At 42.0% G+C, this 20601-nt stretch overlaps 1 protein-coding gene across 5 annotated transcripts in view; it reads right to left on the bottom strand.

The window, feature by feature from the left end:
- The window catches only part of Met (MET proto-oncogene, receptor tyrosine kinase), a 111243-nt gene that overhangs the window by 12570 nt on the left and 78072 nt on the right, over nt 1-20601 (bottom strand). For 4 of the 5 annotated variants that reach the window (XM_016002762.3, XM_016002763.3, XM_016002764.3 and 1 more), the window contains 7 exons: nt 15304-15450; nt 13559-13715; nt 13242-13382; nt 8630-8860; nt 6715-6795; nt 3319-3500; nt 423-532 (listed from right to left, as the gene is read on the bottom strand). In XM_016002762.3, the coding sequence (XP_015858248.1) occupies nt 423-532; nt 3319-3500; nt 6715-6795; nt 8630-8860; nt 13242-13382; nt 13559-13715; nt 15304-15450 (1049 nt within the window). The remainder of the gene's footprint in view (nt 1-422; nt 533-3318; nt 3501-6714; nt 6796-8629; nt 8861-13241; nt 13383-13558; nt 13716-15303; nt 15451-20601) is intronic. The other variant, XM_042272814.2, reaches the window with a different exon arrangement.

Consider the following 20601-nt stretch of genomic DNA (forward strand, 5'->3'; position numbering starts at 1 on the left):
TTCATTCCCAAATACCATTTTTGGTAACGCTTCTGCAGGCTGACTTTCAATCTGCTGTTGGGAGTTGCACTGCATTGGTATTCCTGTTACCAGCTTTTCTTTTTCTCCCAGTCTAAGGCGGAAGATCAAATTCTCTCTCCCAATCACTAATACAGTGTGAAACCACAACACTGGAGGCTGCTGGTGGGAAGGGCCAAGGAGAGCTGAAGCCCACAGCAGCTGCTCCTGCTCCCCCGTGGAGCAACCTTTTAAATGCTTTGTTTGATAAAACTAAAAGCCTCACCAGGGGCTTACACATCTACTCAAAATACTCAAGGATACACAGGCTTTTTGCTGCGAAGAGGAAACATCCTTACTAGCAGGAGTAGTAAGAAACAAACACTTCATTTGTACTTGGCGCATGGCGGTATTTTCATACTTACATGCAGTTTCTTGCAGCTAGGTCTCTGTGGACAAACTTCTTGCTGGCAAGATATTTCATGCCTTTGGCTACTTGAAGACCAAATCCTATAAGATCTTTTACAGTTGGGTTCTGCAATCAAAGAGCATTGGAAAAGCATAAACCAAGCACTCGATGTTCTAACAGTGATCTTAGAATACTGCAGTGTTTATGTGACTTATCTTGTCTCAAATCATAACTCATGCCCCGTGGAGAGCCACGACTACTTGTTAAGTATACTGTATACAAAGCACCAGGCTAGTTTTTTTTTTTTTTTTTTTTTTTTTTAAATAGACTTTAGTTATTTCTTACATACTTCCATTTGGGAGCTGTTACAGGTTCTGTTTTCCAGATGGGGAAATGCAGATGTTTTAAAATGTAGGTTTTATTATAAGACGTGTATGATGAGACACATTGATCAGGAGACAGTTCTTGTTGAAAAGACAGTTTGCTTCTCATAGTTTCCAAAAGGACATGGCACACCACACTTGAAGGACTGTATAGGGGAGCATCATGGACAGTCTCTTTACCATAGTTTCCCTGGGAAGGTGTAGGACTTGGGCAGCCCTGGCTCTTTTAGACAGTTCCTGCAGGCTCTGGTACAGGGCTGTTCTGCTAGTCTCATGCCTGGCCCAAGTAGCTCCCAGTGTGAGAGTCTGATGAAGAGGCAGCTGAGGGATAGGTTGGTTTGCATATGAAGGGTCCACTCTATAGGCAGAGTGTGGACTAAGTCAAGGAATTAGCCCTGAAGGGAGCAATCCCACTCGGTCAACAAGGCTCTAGATGTCAAAGCATCAGAAATTAGGTAAATGCAGGAGGCTCAGAGAGATAAATCAAACCACTCCTGAGGGTAAGCGATGTGTTAGGATATCCACTGAAGAATGTTGGAAGCTCATTGCTCACCGGAACTAATGCACCAGCTAGCACATGACTAACAGTTTTGCTTTTTACAAGTGTCACCCCCAAAACTGAAAAAACAGATGAAAGGCTTGAGTAACGGTACGATTGAAATCCAAAGTTATAGGTCTCACTGTGGCTGATAGCCCTGAGAAAGGCCTTGTTATCCAGAAAAGGCAGTCTCTCCTTCAGCAGACATCATGGAGCTCGGGAGCACAAGGTTCCAGTGAGAGCCCAGGCTGAAGGGTTGCAGTCCCTGCTAATACACGCAGGCTGTGGACAGGCCACATCTCGTAGCTCAGACATCCCCTTAAGACATTTATGAGGCACCAGGAACCGCTCTCTGGGTTTTAAGAGGGCAGCTCCTATTCTGTAACGGACAGTAGGGCATCTCTCCTACATTTTAATCTGGGAGAACAGTGCTGCTGAGACCGGACCTCATCTGAGCTGACTGACTCATCAGCGAGACAAGAGTTGAAGTGAGGGCTCTGCAATGTCAATTCACACTCCCCGCAAAGCACTTGCATTCGGAGGGTGTTCTATTCCTTTGGCTGGACAGAAAGTATTTCTTTACAGTCCTAGAGGTTATTTAACTTAATGTTTATAAACTCGTGTTTTGATGAAGAGCAAAGCTACTGGGTTGACTCCCACAGGGACCTGGGCAGCAGTCGCCAAGCCTGAGGCTATGAAGTCAGTTTAGTTCTAGAAGCGCCTCAGTCCACCCTCCTCACCCCTGGCCTGGCCAAAGCTTGCTCAACCTTATGTCCTGGTTAAAGGGTCACAAAGAAAGCTCACACCCACAAGAGCCGTGGTCCTCTTTTGTAATCTTGAGCTCATGGGCTCAACTAACATTTATGAAGAGCCTCAGTGTTGAGCACTGGAGCCACAGGAGTGAGCAAAATACACAATTACCCCGTGAGCTAGTGTATATGTAAACGTGCATATATATGGTGATTATTTGTTTGTTGTCTAGACAACACTATTTGTCATCATATAAAGTATGATACACATACACTTTAAATAAAATTAGATGGAACATATCACAACATATTTTAACTAAATTTTCTAAAATATTATTTCAATATGTGATCAATATAAGGATTATTAATGAGATAGTCCTCCTTCTAAGACAGCATCTAGCTGTGTAGCCTAGGCTGGATTGACAAAATAGCTTTTTATAAGACTCGAATGCTCGTGCTGGGGCTGGGAAGATGGCCCAATGGGTAAAGCACTTGCTTTACAAGTATGAGAACCTGAGTTCGGTTCCCTAGCACCCATGTGCAAGCCAGGCATATGGTGCCCCTGTAAGGCCAGAGCAGGGGGCAGAGACAGGCAGGTCCCAGGGGCTCACTGGCCAGCTAATTTAGACAAAGTGGTGAACTCCAGGTTCAGTGAGACACCTTGTCTCTCAAACTAAGGTAGAGAAAGAATTGAGGGAGACACCCACTGTCAGTCTTTGGCCCGCACAAGTGCCCCCATAGTTGCATGCACAGCCCCCCAAATACACCAGACAAACAAACAAGTGGGTTGGACAGAGGGCTCAGTGGTTAACGGCATTTGCTGCTCTTGCAGAGGACCTGGGTTTGTTTCTCAGTATCCACACTGTGGCTCATAACTATAACTAGAGTTCCAGTAGATATGATGTCCTCTTAGGGTACCAGGTATCAGACATACATAGTGTGCACATACACACATGTGGGTAAACACTCACACAAACAAAATAAAAATAAAATAAAATCTTTTAAAAAAAAGGAAGGCAAGCCAAGAGCGGTGGAACATGGCCTGTAATGTTAGTACTCAGGAGGCTGAGGGAAGTGGACTTATAGAGAATTTGAGACTAGCCTGGGCTACAGAGTAAGTTCCAGGTCAGCCTGAAGTACAGCAAGACCCTGTCTCACCTGCCAACACTAGAAACAAACATGTTTAAGGAATGTCTGGCTTACAGCTAATTTGTGAGTCCATAAGCTTAGTAGAGTACTTACATGAGTCTCATTCCGAATGAAATTTCGAAGATCTCCATGTTTCATATACGGTAGGACCACCAGTGGGGACCCTTCACTCCGAAGGCAGATCCCCAAGAGCGAGAGAACATTGGGATGACTGAAATCTTTCATGATGATTCCCTCAGTCAGAAACTGGGAGACTTCTCCTATATCTGTGATTCCTGAGAAATTCATGAGACATTAACTCCATTAGAGAACAATGAACCTTTTTCAAATGCATATAGCAAGGAAATGTGAAAACCAGCAGGCGACACCTTGTCTGGATGCTTCAACCAGAGCACATTCTTTCTACAACATGTCTGAGTGGATGCTGTCCTGGGCAGAAAGGTTTTTTTTTTTTTTTTTTTTTCACTTTCCTTACCTATCATGAGGGTTGCATCTGAGAATCCTACAGCTAAGAGATGATTAACAACAGAACAGCATAATGTCTTCTTTTAAATATTTTATTTTATTTATTATTACTTGTGTGTGTGTGAGAGACAAAGACACAGAGAGAGAGAGAGAGAGAGAGAGAGAGAGAGAGAGAGAGAGAGAGAGAGAGAGAGAGAGAGAGAGAATAGTGCCTTCAGAGGTCAGAAGATGATGTTGTATCTCCTGGGAGTTTGAGTTACAGACCCATGGTGGGTGCTGGGGGCAAAACCTGAGTCCTCTGGAAGAACAGGTAGTTCTCTTAACTGCTAAGCTGTCTCTCTAGCCCTGCATAACAACTTTTAAAATGGGCTTTATAGACATGAGAGCCTTCAGAGATGGAGATCTAAGTATCGAGGGGAATTATTTCTTTTATGTTTGGGTTTGATGGAAGAATTGACAGCTGTGAAAAACATGACTGGACTGAAAGTCTAGGACCTAATGGATGGTAAGGGAAGCCATCCAAGCGTGTCTGTGAGGTTATCCCTCTCTGTGTGTGAGGCTAGTCCCTCTCTCTGTGTTAGGTCATCCCCTCTCCCTTCTTTCTCGGACCCCTTCTAGAATGAGGGTCTTATGAGTGGCTATCAGACAATACAGATCAGGGAAATTTTTTGACCACCCAGCTCTAAAACAAGAAGGAAGGGGAGGCTCAGAATAAGATTTCAAGCTATTATGCCTGGCTTTTGCGGAGAGGGATTTTAGTTTCTAGGCTGCCTTGGTGGAAAGGAGTTCTAGTTTTTAAGGCCCACTTTGAGTTAAAAAGGAGACCTGGAGTCAGGAGGCAGGAGAAAGTCAGGGAGTGGCCGTCCAGTGCCCCTTAGTTCAAGAACTCAGCAAACCAAAGCCCCGTATTGTAGGATATTATTTCTTGAGCCTCAGTATCACACTGCACAGTGCCACCAAGTCACTGCTGACAGCCTCTTTTGTACAACAGAGTCCAGGAAACAACTGGTCTCATGTAGGAGCATCGAATGTTGTTTACAGATAAAGAAACAAAGAAGCCACTACTCCATCTGCAGAGTGTCCAGGGCACAGGCTGTCGAGCGCTTTCGTCTTTGGTTCCACAGTCTTTGGCTTCATGGGCCATGTGGTGTCTGCTGCAAATACTTAACTCTGCTGTTGAACCATGAAAGTAGTTGTAGACAGTAAATGTCTGGGTCTCAAAAAATTGTACCCATGAAAGCAGCCAGTGCGCTGTAATTCAATGATTACTGATCTAAGAGAATTGGAGGATCAATCACCACATGGCATATATAAGTAGCTCCCCGCTCCCTTTCTGTGCAGAGGACTGAATTGAGCCTTGTACATGTGAGTACTCCACCACTTCCCAACTAAACGCGCTGTGTTTGTGTGCGTGCAGCATATTCACGTGTGTGTCTTGTGTGTGTATGTGTAGTGCAAGAATGACACCCAGTGTCCTGCGGCATTGCTCTCTGCACCACTGAGACAGGGTCCCTCACCGAATCTGGACCTGGTGGCCAATCTCGGCTTTTTATGGGAGTGCTGGGATCTGAACAGTGGTCCTTAGGCTTCTGCAGCAGTTGCTGTAACTCACTGAGTCATCCCCCTAACCCCTAAATAAGTTAAGATTTTAGCACAGTACTTTCTAACCAGTTCTAGAAAGACCCACAGAGGGAATGATAGCACACAAAGGAGGAGTTAACAGCATTAACATAAATCTCATTAGTATCTCTTTGGTGTTCATGACAATGTTGGCAGCCTTTTGGAAACATAATGCATGCACGTGGAAAAGATGATGGAAGTCGATGTGGACTGACAACGGTCACCACATAACAACGACAGAGAGATTTCATGGGGTTAGGACTGTTCTGAGTAAAAATGGCAGTACTGCTTTCCTTTGAGGCCAGTCTACTGATCGGGATACTTAACCTACCACAGTTGGCTACTAGATTCCATAGAGACTTTGCCTTTTAGTTATTTTGTGATCAAATATCCAACAAAATTAACCATACAGAATGATGCTCACCGTGGAGATTAGATTGATATTTAAAAAGGCTGATGTAATTCTGTATTAGAGTGGCTTACAAGGAGACCGACCATTTACACATTTAAAGCTTATTAGTTCTAATGCAGATCTGTAATATAGCTGGCTAACAGTTTTCAGGTTGCTGCAAATTCTAAAGTAGAAAGTTGCAAAGTAGGAAAGCAAGTATGTGAGATCTGTTGACAAGAGTGGCCCCAGGAGTCTCCTCACATGGAGAGTACACTGGTTGTACAATAGCAATTTTTGGCTGTGATTATGTCTATGTATCATGTTTATGTTTAGAAGCATGCCTTGGTTTTTAAAGAGAGTGTGCACTTCATTTTAAGAGTTTTCTCATGCCGGGCGGTGGTGGCGCACGCCTTTAATCCCAGCACTAAGGAGTTTTCTTGGTAACAGCTAAAATTTTAAGAAATACTGCAAGGGACAAGTTGCATTTCCTTAGGAAATATATTTCTGTGGAACACCTCATTCCCTGAACATGTGGATAAATGAGGGATTACCATACTTATGATTTTTCAATTTTTGCCAGTGCATTTCTTTTCAGTTTGTATTATTTCAGTTTTTAATCCTTTTTTTTTAAAAGTGGAAGTTGTGGTTAAAAAAATAATTATGGTAGTGTCTCTGGGCAAAATGAGTCATTACTATGGTATGTGCCAACGTGCTTCCAATAGTTTCCATAAATGTCATTTGCAAAACAAATGTTATAAGTCTAATGTGGCTAAATGATACTCAGCTCATCTAAGAGACTCACTGTTCCTACTTCCTTACTTATTAGTTCTCCATGGGGTAATTTCAGAGAGACTATCTCAGTAAGTGTTTAGACGAAACAAATTTCCAGGATTAATTCCACAATTTCAGTAGCAGATGACTTTTTCCACAAGGGAAAGTGTAAATCAACACTTCATTATATGCTGTCAATTTGCAAACCACAAATGTACCCTTCACTATGAAATGCAACTTACTATTCAAGGATTTCACAGCACAGTGAATTTTCCTGCCATCATTGTCCAACAAAGTCCCATGATAAACACAGCCAAAATGCCCTATTGAAAAAGAGAACTTGATTAGAGTTATATGATATTGACTTATGCAATAATTATTTATCAAGACCTTCATCTCCTTCCTCTGTAAGACAAAAGAGGTACATTGCTTATGATACTTTAATTAACAATACCACTCTGTTTGGTACTTGTGTTTGGATATAAACATACATGGAATACATTCCTCTCTCCATGGTATAAGCAATATGGTTATTTAATATATGGTGACAATTGTAGGCAACATTGTTTCTTTTAAAGGCTAATATACTAAATACTAATATACTAAAACATCAAATCATTGTACCATCACTGAACACAATAATAGCTTCTGCATAAAAGAGATTTATTATTTTTAAATTTAATTTAATTTTAATAGGATCAAATACTATTTAAGAAAACATGTAAATACTTTTATTCATTTGAATAAATATAAAATAAGCCCGCTATATCCTAGTAAATGATTATAAATAAGGTATCATAGAGTAAGGAGTTCCCCTGTTAGTCACTGGTTAATATGTAAGCCAGGTTGGCAGGAATGAAAAGACAGTTGCCTAAGTGAAGCCGATTCACTCTGACTCATTTCATGAATTTTCCTCTGACTTTACCCCCTCACGTCCCCAGTGGTAGCCTTTCAACAGCGGCAGTAATTTTTCCCAGAGGTGTCAAGTGTCTGATAGCTGTGTAAGTCATTCAATTAACTCATGGAGTCATGCAAGCTGTCCTGGGTGCTTAGTATATGAGTATCAGGCGTGGGGCTACCCTCTTGTGACACAAAGATGAATACAATAAAACCTATGCTCATGAGTGCTCACAATTTCCCATGAAAAACATATAAATAAGCAGTAGTTAATATTGATAGCTTCCTAATGACTATGATGTCAGAGAAATAATGAGCATGTTAACACCTTTCATGATAAAAAAATGTTCTGATTTTACAATGCATAGAGTGAGAATATAATTAGTGAGGTTGCACATTCCAACACTGGCACACTTACTGGATTTACAGGCCAGTAAATACAGACACACACTTGTGCACAGAGGCCACTTTTCAGGAAGAGGTAACTCATTCACAGCTCAGCTCTGGAGTGTGACAGAGGATGCCGAAAAGGACCAGTGTTCATCCAGTATCCCTGTCAGTTTCTTCTGCATCATATTGACAGATGCCTGTATAACCTCTTGCAGAGCAATTAGAATAAAAGTGACCAGAAGCCATTCATACTTAGTGTAAAAGGATTTTAGAGCAGACTTTATATTGTCGCTTCTGGTTGGTTTCTTTTTCCTGATAAATACTTCCTCCAATAGTGTTTATGCTTGCAGTTATTGATGCTAGCTTATTGCAAACAGTCATTCTTTGTGTGGAGAAATTGGAGTGCACTGTGTAGATGATATATGTTGCCTCAGATCAGGGGAGATCTATAAATTCCCTGTCTTCTGATGCTGACCAGCAATGTACCAGCCACTAGACACCAGGACTTTGTAGACTTTGTTACTGCTCTCGTAGAAAAGATCGAAGGGATCAAGGAGTGAAAAAATTGGCATGATTTTTATGAAGGAGTAAGTGGCACTTTCCAAGCAACTGTAGTTAGTGTGAGAAATATGAGGGAGAAATGTGATATTTTCTCATGTTGGGGATGTTATCCAATGGCTTCCACGCACAGGGAAGTCTCCAAAGATATGCTTTTCAGGTCTGCATTTCTGCAGGACAAAACTCAAACACCTCATTATCAGTGTTCTGTCAGGGGCTCTTGGCATTGTCTAAGTTCATAATCTGCAAAACAGGAGATAAAAGGCTTACTGGAAAATTATATTTAACAGAGAGCTGAGTGGAAACACTTACCTCTTCCTATGACTTCATTGAAATGCACAATGAGGCTACTGGGCCCAATCACTACATGCTGAACTGCTTGGACCAGCTCTGGATTTAGAGCGCTGAGGTCAATGTGAACAGTGTTTTGTAGTAATGGGCTGGATATGTCAGAGTCCCCACTAGTTAGGATGGGGGACAGGTCTGTCAGAGGGTAGTGCACTTGTCTGCAGGCTCCATTCTGAGCGGAGTTGGGAAACTGGTCTGCAAGACAAAGCACATAGACAGAGCAGTGAAACCTCACTTTGCTGCAGCATCAGTGGGGGTAAAGGGATTCACAGAATGGTGAAGTGAGGATTTTTGACATTAAAGAAATGGCTGCATGCAGTGAGACTGCGAACACCCTTTACAGAGGAGTGGCTTGAGAAACATGGTAACGAATTGGGAAAAAGGTACATATACATAGATATTTATATAGAAAAACATTTTACAAAGTGCTTAGAATTGTTCTTTTACATAGGCAGTGTTAACTAGGAAAGCTTGTTTGTCCTCTTGGTTTCCTTGGGTATTTTTCTTTTGACTAATAACAAAAAGCCATGCTTGAAGATCATTTCAAAATGTATTCCACCCTTAAAAATCAGAAGCAGTAGGGACAGGTGATGGGTTCTAGGGGGAAGAGTCAATTTTCCTTAAGGGTGAAGGCCCCCCATGAACCTTGCTTGAGTATATGGCCCCATACCCAGGAGTATGTAGGCAGCACATACTGAAACTATATTAGTTATTAAAAAGGGAGAAGAGAACATGAAGAGTCGGGGAATAGGGAGTCAGGGGGAGAAGTGAGGGTAAAATGATCAAAATATATTGTATGAAATTCTCCAAGAACTAAAGAAAATATGATATTAAAAAGAAAAAGAACCAGAGGTAGCAAAATCGGTTGAGCAATTGCCCAGTCCTGCAGAAAGAAAATGAAAAAGATGCCCTTTGAGATGACCGCATATATGGAGCGACTAGTATTATGGAAACCTACATGAATTCCTGGACAAGGAACTATGTGTGGGAAAATACATACAATCAGTACAAGTACAATATCCCTTTCAAAAATGCTTGGGACCAGAAGTTGTTCAGTTGTTGATTTTCCTCAGATTTTGAGATACAGGCATAGACTTTACTGGTTAATCATCCCTGATTAATCTGAAATCTGAAATGGAAACTATAAACTTTTAAACCTGATACTTCAGAGTATCGTAAACCTGAAGGGCTGGGGAGATGGCTCAGTAGGTAGGAGCTCTTGCTTTACAAGCAGGAGGACCTGAGTTCAAACATCCCCCGTTCCCACATAAACAAAAAAACGCATTGGGGAGCCAAGGCAGATGGCTCCCAAGATCTTCCAGCCAGCCTAGCAAAAAAGGTGAACTTCAGGCTCAGTGACAGACCCAGTCCTAAGGGAATAAGGCCAAGAGTGATAGAGAAGGCACATGACATCATGCCCTAGCCTCCACAGGTGGGCACATAGACATGTATCCCCAAACTCATGTGTCACCAACACACACACACACACACATACACACACACACACACACACACACACACACAATCATAGAGTTTTAAATTATTTTATTATTTTTGATTTCAAAATTTTGAGTTATGGTTGTTCAACATGTACCTATAATTATGTATCGTTGGAAATACGGAATGCTACATTCTCAGAGCCGAGAGCCTTGCACAGTAGCGCTAAGTTCCCCACATTGTGGTAGTGGCCATAGAGTGTTATGGCTACTAACAGCAGGCGGTTTGGATCTGTGCTAGTGTGCCTATCACTCTACCCTTGAAGGCATTTGAGCATGGCCGTTTCCCATTAGCCCATCTTTACAACCAAAGCACGGTAAGAACTCTAGGTGAGATTTCTTTTGTGAAAAAGTGGCTCTTTCATGCCAAGGTTAAGGGGCTGTGGCACTGAGTGCTTTTAATCCCAAATTAGGCAAAGAAGTTGCTTGTGGCTTTGCCCTTCCCACTGGAAAACATCACCAACATCAAGGGTGGGAAACCGGGATCACAGCAACTTACTGGCAGGGTGCATGGGCTTGTGCTCGTGTGAGCGTGTGCTCGTGTGAGCGTGTGTGTGTGTGTGTGTGTGTGTGTGTGTGTGTAAGTGTGTGTGTGTGTGTGTGTGTGGTGTGTGTGTGTGTGTGGTGTGTGTGTGTGTGTGTGTGTGTGTGTGTGTAAGAGACAGAGGGGGGAGGGAGGGAGGGAGAGAGAGAGAGAGAGAGAGTGTGTGTGTGTTAGGTGAGCAGCCTCCAATCCTATCACCACATAGTATTGTTTGCTTGCAAATAAACAAGCGAATCAGAACCTAAGAAAGCTGATGATGTCATGACTATTTCTAACACCACTTATGCATGTTTAGTGTTTTCCACAGTAGATCTTTTGGTTAATAATACTTACTTAGCCAGACAGTAAGTCTCAAAAATGCCTCCAGAAAAGTTTTGGAGGGGCCTTTATAGTCATAATAATCAGTAGCTCAAAGCAAACAAATGTGACCACAAAGGAAGGCTCTAGAACATAAAAAAGGCCCTCAAAAGCTGGGTGAGTAAAGAAAAAAGGAAGACTCCATCTCCTGGCTGCTCCTCTAATAGCAAGGAGTCAGGATCTCCAAACTTTGCTCAGCGGATCACAGATGCAAATGGGGGTTTCTAATACAGCTCCTCCATCCTCACTTTCAAAACCTTTGCAGCTGGAGAGGGCCAGGGAACAAAGGTCCTCCTGAAGGGAAATCCCACCGAGCCTTTGTCAAGTTCAAATACACAGAGAAGCCAATTTAGAGCATCCATATGTAATCCTGCTGAAATGTCACAGAGACGTCTGGGTCTCCTTGGGAAGAGCTGTCCTCACCAGCTACAGAAAGAAAATTCTGCAGTTGCTGTTGGACAGGTTTGGGTGCTCAGGCCCTCGTTCTTCCCTTTGGGTGGCCCTCTTTTGCCCATTTTAACTTTTCCTGTCTCCAAGAAGCAGGTTCAAAGCAAGTAGGCGGGTGAAGCTTGTTTTCTTAGCCATGGCGACAAATGTTTGGCAAGTGAGGAATGTAAAAGATTAAGAAATCTTATATGTATTACACGATGCACACACACAGCAATAATAATGATGATAATAATGATGATTTTCAAAGTGAGAAAGCAAGGTGGCTCAGGAGGTAAATATAATTGCTTATAAGCCTAGTGAGCTAAGTTTGATACCTGGAACCCATGTAAAGGTGGAAGGAGAGAACCGACCTCACAGAACTTTCCTCTGACCACACACATTCAGTTACACACACACACACACACACACACACACACACACACACACACACTTTAAAGATGAAGAAAGCTGTATGTGTGTGCTTGTGTGTGTGTATACATTGTGCATGTGTGTGGAGGTCAACGCTGGGTGTCTCCCTCCCTCAATCACTTTCTACCTTATTTCCCCGAACTGCTCGGCCAATGGACTCTGAGGATCTGTGCCCAACACACCCAGGACATGTGCCTTTTATATGCTTCTGCTGATACAAACTCAGGAACTCCGGTCCTCTTTCTTGGGCTGTAAGCTTTTCATAGACAGTCATCCCCCCCCCACCCAGGAACACTTTTAAAAAACCAATTTCTTGTAAACCTCAGTAATCCCAGGTTGGAGCTATTAAACATGGATATGAAAGACTAATTACATCTAAATTTTAAAGGCATGCACTAAGCTTGATTTGTCCACGTTCTTAAAGGATTGGATTTCTTTCTAACAGTGAATGGAGTCATTTGGCACATTCAATAATCTCCAGAGAACCAACCCAAGTCTCAGGAAGGGCAACAAGTGGTGAGAAACTTAACGTGCTGCCTGTCTCACTGCTGGTCTACTTGCTTGGATGAGCAGTTTCTACCTTCTCAGTATCCACAACTGTCTGTGACTCACTTTATTTGTCCAATGGGAAATGTTCAACAGGGAAATGCTTGTATTTGACTCATGTCCTGTAACTTCTAAAGATAATGGCCCTGATACAATATGGACATTTTGCTTTGTGCAAGACATGTTTAAATAAAACAATGTGAAATGCCCTGGCCAATCTGATCACTCTTAGGTCTGGTGTTTTGCAAAGCAGATGATGTTGATGAATAGCACAACTGGAGGTTTTTCTTGGATAAGACTCAAAATATATTCAGGTCATAGATGGTGGTAGGTAAAAGCCATGCTCATTGAGAACGCTTCATAAGGCTACTAGTGGTATAATGCAAAAGTTTTCCCCAAAATATAGCATTTTAAGTTTATATTTAAATAAAAATATTTTATAACTTTACTCTTCCTGAATGGTTAAAGAGAGTGTCTCAGTTTCTTAGCATTGCTGTGAGGTAAGTGACTTTGCTCAAATGATTCTAAAGGGGACCTTTCTGTGTGTGAGCAGAAAGCAGATGCTAACATTCCAATATGATACCCGCATGAGTTTGATTTTAAAGCGAAGGTCGTGCAATTCTGCATCAACTTAAGCATTCCTTTGGCATAGGTCAACAGTTTTCTTTTTCTACTTGTGTAAAAATATGAGGAAAAAAGCAAAAAGCAAGAACAATGGTACAGCCCACAGAGGTCTATGTAAAGATATTTCTCAGGATAGTAAACTGAATTATACCTTCTGGAAAAGTAGCTCTGTAGTCTACAGACTCATTTGAGACCATCTCTGTAGTTGGACTTACACTTCGGGCACTTACAAGCCTATCCAAATGAGGGGTGTGTACTCTTGCGTCATAGCGAACTAATTCACTGCCCAGATCTTAAAACAGAGAGAAAGAGAGAGCTTGTTAAAGACTTGGCTATCACAGGTCCCAGTGCCCAGAACTCACAGGTTTGCTGAGTGCTTATTAGACAACTCATATGTCTCCATGACAATACTGAATGTAATCACTATACTCCTATGGTAGCTTCTTAGACAATAACCAAAAAATGCACCTTTAATATTCCTTCTCTTTCTCAGCCACAGGAAGAGCCCAAATAATAATAAAAGTACTATTGATATTGAGACCACACCGACGATCAATCCTGTGAAATTCTGATCTGGTTGAACGATCACTTTTCCAAGGACAGTTGAAGAGACTGCTTGCTTCCACTAGAAATAAATCAGAAGGGAAAAAGTCAGAATTTGGTCAAGATTGATATAAAATATACTATCTATATGGAACCAAAGTTTCTCTGGGTCCCCTTTAGTACCTGCTGGCTACCATCCTAGAAGTTGCATTATGACCTTCAGAGTAAGAAATCTCTCAGTTCTGCCTCAGTGTTCAGGTAATTCAAAAATATTGATTAACTAAAGCACATCTATGATACTTAGATAAACAATAATAGTCTTTGATCTTGAGGAACTAAAGTATATGTGAAGGGAAGTGGCTAGATCAATTATTATAATGATGCCATAGAAGTATGAATAAATAAAAATTAATTATGCACCATTTGGGAGGGTGGAGTACATAGCAGAAAAGATTTCTCATAAGAAGGAAAATCATATTCTAGCAGGATAATAAGGTCTCATATTATCTTCATTTCATTTTGATACATGAAAGAAATCTTGTGGTTTCTTCCAGCTCCAATGCTTTGTGAGTTTTAAGATTGAAGGTCATTTTGAAATTTCTACTCTAGTTGCTACATCCAGTCTCAGATTTTGTAATTCTTTTGTGTATTTCCATTTCCTAACATTTTCAGAAGACTTCAGGAATCCTTTAAAGCTACTTTTTCTTGGGTAAGCAATATATGGTATACATGAACTAAGACATCAGTCAGCCATAAAATGCAACAGAACACAAAAAACTTGCCAAGTAAAATGAGCCAGATACCAAAAGACAAATACTGTATGATTTGACTTCCATGAAATACCCAGGTCAGCAAATTCATAGAGAAAGAAAGTAGATTAGAGGTTGCAGGGGCTGCCGGAGAGGAGCGTGAGGTGTTCTTGCTTATTGGTCACACAGCATCTGCTTGAGAAGGCTTTGGAATCACACAGCAGTGATGTTTGCACATATGATGAGTACAAGTCATGTCCCTGAACTGTACATTTAAAATCATCACACAGGCAAATTTTATGATATGTGTGTGTTAGCACTATGTAAAGAAATTAACGATTTCTGTAACATAACAAGCCTGTTGAGTTGTGTGTTTCAATTGGTAAATTGAGTGGTATGTAAGTTATATCACAATAGACTACTAAAAATAATACAGATGTATTCTTGTCCTGGGTTGTCTGGTTTAGCTGTGTACATGGAAGAAGGTAATGTGCAACAATTGAGTTTCCACTTTACTCTGCCAAGTGGATGTGTCCCCTTTTATTTATGGAGTCTATGCATTGTGTCCACTGAAGTGGGAAGACCTCTTGGCTTGGTGAAAAGTGGGAGAAGGGACACTCTTGCGTTTGTCCTTGTTCCTTCTGAGAATGACAGCACATTTTGGCAAGAGAGTGGGATGATGGAGAAGCAGTGTTGGTAAAATGACTTTTGAGACATATGCTTCTAACCCAGGGGAAAGAGACAGTGTGATTTAAAAAAAAAAGCCCTCAACATCTCTCAGATCACAGCTAGGAACTGAGGCTGAGCTGATGAGCCAAAGCCAATACACAAATGAGCCTTAATGATTTATTTTAAGCCTACTGGTGACATAATTACACTGGGATCCTTATTTACATCACGGAAGGCATGCAGGAACCCCACCTCTATATTTAGCTCGCTGTTCAGCTTCAGCAGGTCATTGGGGACTGTACATAAAACGGCTTCAGAATGCCAGTGTATATTCTCACAGCTCTTATTCCCAACCTTTAACACTTCACCTTTAACTGCTTCAGGGTCAATATCATTTCCCTGGAAAGGAAAGAGAAAACAAAATGAGAAGGTCATTAACACTTCACAGGTCAGTAGGAATGCTGGCTGTTTTAGAAGGAACACAGGAATACAGCAAATGTAGACAATGTTTGCCAAGACATCTGATTTTTATGGCGCTTATTTTCAGGGGAGTTGAGTTGGCTGAAAGGGCGCATGAGCATTTCAGGACACTAACCAGGCACGAGTGATAAGATGACCTTTTCCATCAGGTTGAATTTTAGAGAAAGGGAAAGGGAATCTTATGTCCTTATTTTGCAAACTGTCACGCATAATCATCTTATTACTGTCTTCAGGCAGAGTATGGGTGTTTCACAAAAAGAAAGTTTTGAGTTTAGCAGTTAAGCCTGTGGAATTGCTTAACACTGCCTTTTGTAATGATTCACTTTTTTTTTTTTTTTTTTTTTTGGTTTTTCGAGACAGGGTTTCTCTTGTGTAGCTTTGCGCCTTTCCTGGAACTCACTTGGTAGCCCAGGCTGGCCTCGAACTCACAGAGATCCGCCTGGCTCTGCCTCCCGAGTGCTGGGATTAAAGGCGTGCGCCACCACCGCCCGGCTATGATTCACTTTTAGAATCACACGGAACACTTTCAAAAATCCCAATGCCAAGGTCTCATCTCCAGAGAGCTAATGTAACTGCCTTGTCAATACATTCCTTGAGCTGAGCTGGGAAATTCCTTTTCATTCCTCTTGCCTGGTTGAGCCCTGTACATAAGTAAATTCATTTCAAAGACATTCCCAAAAGATGCTGTATGACCTTCGTTAGGACTTGAGAGCACAATTACATTATTTTGAATGACTGTATAGTTACTTGAGGACTTTTAAACATTACCCAATTTGACATAGTTAACTTGAGTTAACATCAGGAATGTTTAAAACAACATTTTGTTCAAGAAACCAATCATCGGCCTAGGGAAAGAAGTGCAAACATGAATACAATTTTTCATATCAAGAGTTAATGAGTAGTTATTTATTAAGCAGGCTGTTACTTGGAGGAGAGAGCTATCAAAACCTATTCCTATTTTGTCTATTATGGACAAAGAACAGCTCCTCATAGAGACAGCCCTGCAACTTTGTTTTGCATACTACTGAGTGTGTCCGCAAATTGCTTTCCCTTACAATCACGGATTTCAAGATGCGTAGGTCAGGTATCATTCTAGAAAGAGGAATATCTGAAAGAGGTACTTCTTTACATTCTGAGAATCCATGGAAGAAATGAATGCAGGCAAACCCTACCCTTATCATATTTCCAGCGGCGGCAGGAGCAATCCATTGATCTAGGTCAGCCACACAGGGTAATTCAACAGAGATGCACATAAATCTCCTGGGTCACTTTGGGGCTTGAAATGACAACTTGTTGGTTAGGTCTAGGAAGGGCGCAGGCCCTTACTCACATATTGGAGGGAATTCAGGGAATGACAGAGGGAAGAGATTAAAGAGCTGGAGGGCTTGATTTATGGGAGAAGCGCTAACATGTGCCTTGCGTGCTGAGATAATAGCTGGGGGTGGGGGAAGGGAGGACCACAATGCATGACCCTCTCCAGGGCTCATTCTTTCAGGCTTAGGATCTCCTTGGATCTTAAAACAGAAGAATAAACAGCTGAAAGACTGAATCCTTCTTGATTCATAACCATCAAGGAACACATGATGAGCACTGACCTATAGAATATGTTTTGCATATGAAAACATTGCATAGGAAACTGCTTTTAAAGTTGAAAACATAGATATGGCAAGAACGATCACCGCAGCTGTGACAATATAAGAGGAACTGATATCAAAGCAGGAAGAATAAAAATAGATGCGGTTTAATTTTTGTATTTAAAGTAAATGTAGCTTTATTGAGCCGTGGAAAATATCTTAAAACTTTCATTATTGATACCAACTATTTATTAGGAGAAGAATACGTGTGAAAAATCAGCTCAGTTCTGCAGGCATTGAAGTGACAAAATATGCATTTCTAAATAAAATGGCATCAGTTAGATGCGCCATCAGAGCTTCAATCCTTACACATAAAGAGCAACTCCGAAGACCAATGACCTCATTTCATCCTGTAAAGACTCTTGGTATTTTGTCATTGCTGATTTATACGAGGGGAGCTAAGCTTCAAGAAGGGACGAAGTCACGAAGCTGAGCAAATTCTATCTGATGCAAAATCTACTTACCACCCAATGAGTGTTAGAGCCAGGTCTAGTTACTGCAAATATGAAGATGGACAGGAGCTTCTGCCTGTCACTGTGATGTTAAAATGAAAGCCAGTGCTATAGTAATATTCTATATGGTTATGGTAGTCACTTGACTACGTTGACTACCCCCGACCAACTATTTGAAAGAAGTTTCTTGTGACTGCTACTGGGGTTTGTATTTGTCTATTTTTTTTTTTTCTGAAGAGCATTGTAAGTTGCATTGTATATAGGAAGTTGCATAACTTCCTATATACAATATATGTATTCATATATAAAAAAATGAAAGCCAATGACTGCCCATATGTCCCCTTATTCCCTAGGTCTCCTCTCATAATGTATGTTCAGGACTCAGGTTTTGGGGTTGTCACTCATTCACAACTGTGACAGAACAGAGTAGAGAGAAGAAAAGGTGGGTAGGATTTAGGAAACAGTATCCTAATGGTAAAGATTCTGCAAGTGTTCGCAGCTAGGCAGCCACGGGACTGTTCACTAATGACAGCATGAGGTGCAGGCTGGTAGCTAGACGGAAGCTGGGCAGTGAGGGCCGTGGCAGCAGAAAACCAGAGACTTGGTGGTGGTTGTGGTGCCATTGCACTTCACTTAGAGAATATGGACCCTTCGGTATAGAATACAGGCCAAAGATCTGTCTCAGAACACTTCAAATCAGCCCCACAGGACATCCAGAGAACCAAGGAAATAGCTTCTGGGGAATTTGAGAAAAGCAAGATAGACCAAGATTCAACTAATTCCATCACTAGCTACTTGGGAGTCTTTTTCTTTTTCTTTTTCTAGAGACCCTGACTGAGGCATTGTGTTAACGTAAGGACTGCATTCGTGCCCTGGGCTGTATCTCTTTTTCCTTTACAGACTGCCCGCCAGTGTGTGCTGCTCAGGGGACTCTTCTTGAGAGTAAGATGGGGACACTGTCAACACAAGTACATCCGGATGCAGGGCCCAATGACCTGAAAAGAGGAGCCCTTCCATCCCGCCTGGAGGGGGACCTGACCTCACGGTAGTACAGCTGGGATCCGTCTGCAGTAAACTAGTGAGAGAAGAAAATAAGCCAACATTTAGCTGGCTCTGGGCACCAGGTTGATCGGGTTGGCCCAGAATGGTACTCCTTTCTATGTATTTTTAGTGCCCAGACAGTGATGTCTGGCTCGTTACCTGTGACCTCCATACTTGGTCTCATATTCACAGTATCACATATGAGTCTCTGAATCTTGCTGTGGCTCATCTTGAAATACTTCTTATGAGATTCCTGCCCTCCCCTCTGTTTGAACTGAGTTTTCAGAAATGACACCCACGTGGCTTACAACATGGCCTATAATTCTAGCTCCTCCCTCCCTCCCTTCCTCCCTCCCTGCCTTCCTCCCTCCTCCTCCCCCCCTCCTTCCTTCTTTCCTTCTTGCTTCTTCTTCTTGGTTATGTGCATGTGTGTGTTTCTTGATGTGGGCATTCTGAGTGCAGGTGCCAACATTGTCCAGGAGAGCAAATAGTTAGAGTTGCAGGTAATTTTGAGACCCTGGTGTGGGTGCTGGGAACCAATCCCTAACTCAGGTCTTCTACAAGAGCAGTCTTAACCACTGAACCACCTTTCCGGCCCACACACATTTCTTTTCTTTTCTTTCTTTCTTTCTTTCTTTCTTTCTTTCTTTCTTTCTTTCTTTCTTTCTTTCTTTCTTTCTTTCTTTTTTAAAGATTTATTTATTTATTTATTATGTATACAGTGTTCTATCTGCACATATCCCTGCAGGCCAGAAGAGGACACCAGATCTCATTACAGATGGTTGTGAGCTGCCATGTGGTTGCTGGGAATTGAACTCAGGACCCTTGGAAGAGCAAGCAGTGCTCTTAACCTCTGGGCCATCTCTCCAGCCCCACACTTCCTTCCTTCCTTCCTTCCTTCCTTCCTTCCTTCCTTCCTTCCTTCCTTCCTTCCTTCCTTCCTTCCTTCCTTCCTTCCTTCCTTCCTATAGATGTAACCAACCGTCTTATTAAATAAGAAACACAGAAACAATGCAAAAGAGAAAGCCGAGAGGTCAGAGCTCAGAGCTGAAATCTCACCCTTCCGCCTGCGGTGTCCCAGCTTCCCGAATCAGGGCTCTATTTCCTGTCTGTTAGTCTATTTAAAGAGACAGAACAAGCCACAGCTATCTCACCTCACCAGTTCCTCAGCTGGTCCTGTTTCCTCAGACTGGAAGCTTCTGTGTCCTCATCCCAATAGCTCTCAGCTGAACTGTGTTGCTCCAAAGCCTGAAAGCTTAACCAGCCAAATGCTTCTAGTTTCTGGTCCTCACGCCTTATATATCTTTTTGCTTTCTACCACCACTCCCTGGGATTAAAGGCGTGTGCCACCACCGCCACACTCTTGCTATGGCTCTAATAGCTCTGACCCCCGGGCAACTTTATTTATTAACATACAATCAAAATCACATTTCAGTATAATTAGATTACCACCACACCTTCCTCCCTCCCTCCCTCCCTCCCTCCCTCCCTCCTTCCCTCCCTCCCTCCCTCTCTCTCTTTTCTTTCTTCTTTTTTCCTTCCTTTCTTTTTCTCCCTTTTCTTTTTGTAGAGCTAATGACTGAGCCTAGGGTCTAGAGCATGCCAGCTAAGCACCCTACAGCCAAGCCACATTCTAGCACCGCAGCACTTTCACTAATGGGAGACAAACACACTTTGCACTCATGTTTTCAATGGCAGTAAAATAAGTACAAGAAAGTCTCTTAACAAAAACGCTCTCCTGGGTGTCCAAGAGAGGCAGAGGTTCCAAAGTGGTTGATTTTAGCAACTGATAAAGGATTACACTGCTGCCACAGCAAACAGGGCCATAAGCTTAGATTTCCGCTATACTTACAGAAAATGGAGTATGGGCAAAGAGTGCATCATGACACTGAACAGTGGACTGTGGAACATCGAAACAATCACCCTATACCCTAAACTGCCCT

The sequence above is a fragment of the Peromyscus maniculatus genome, chromosome 3 (assembly GCF_049852395.1).
Source record: "Peromyscus maniculatus bairdii isolate BWxNUB_F1_BW_parent chromosome 3, HU_Pman_BW_mat_3.1, whole genome shotgun sequence".
Classification (NCBI taxonomy): Eukaryota; Metazoa; Chordata; class Mammalia; order Rodentia; family Cricetidae; genus Peromyscus; species Peromyscus maniculatus.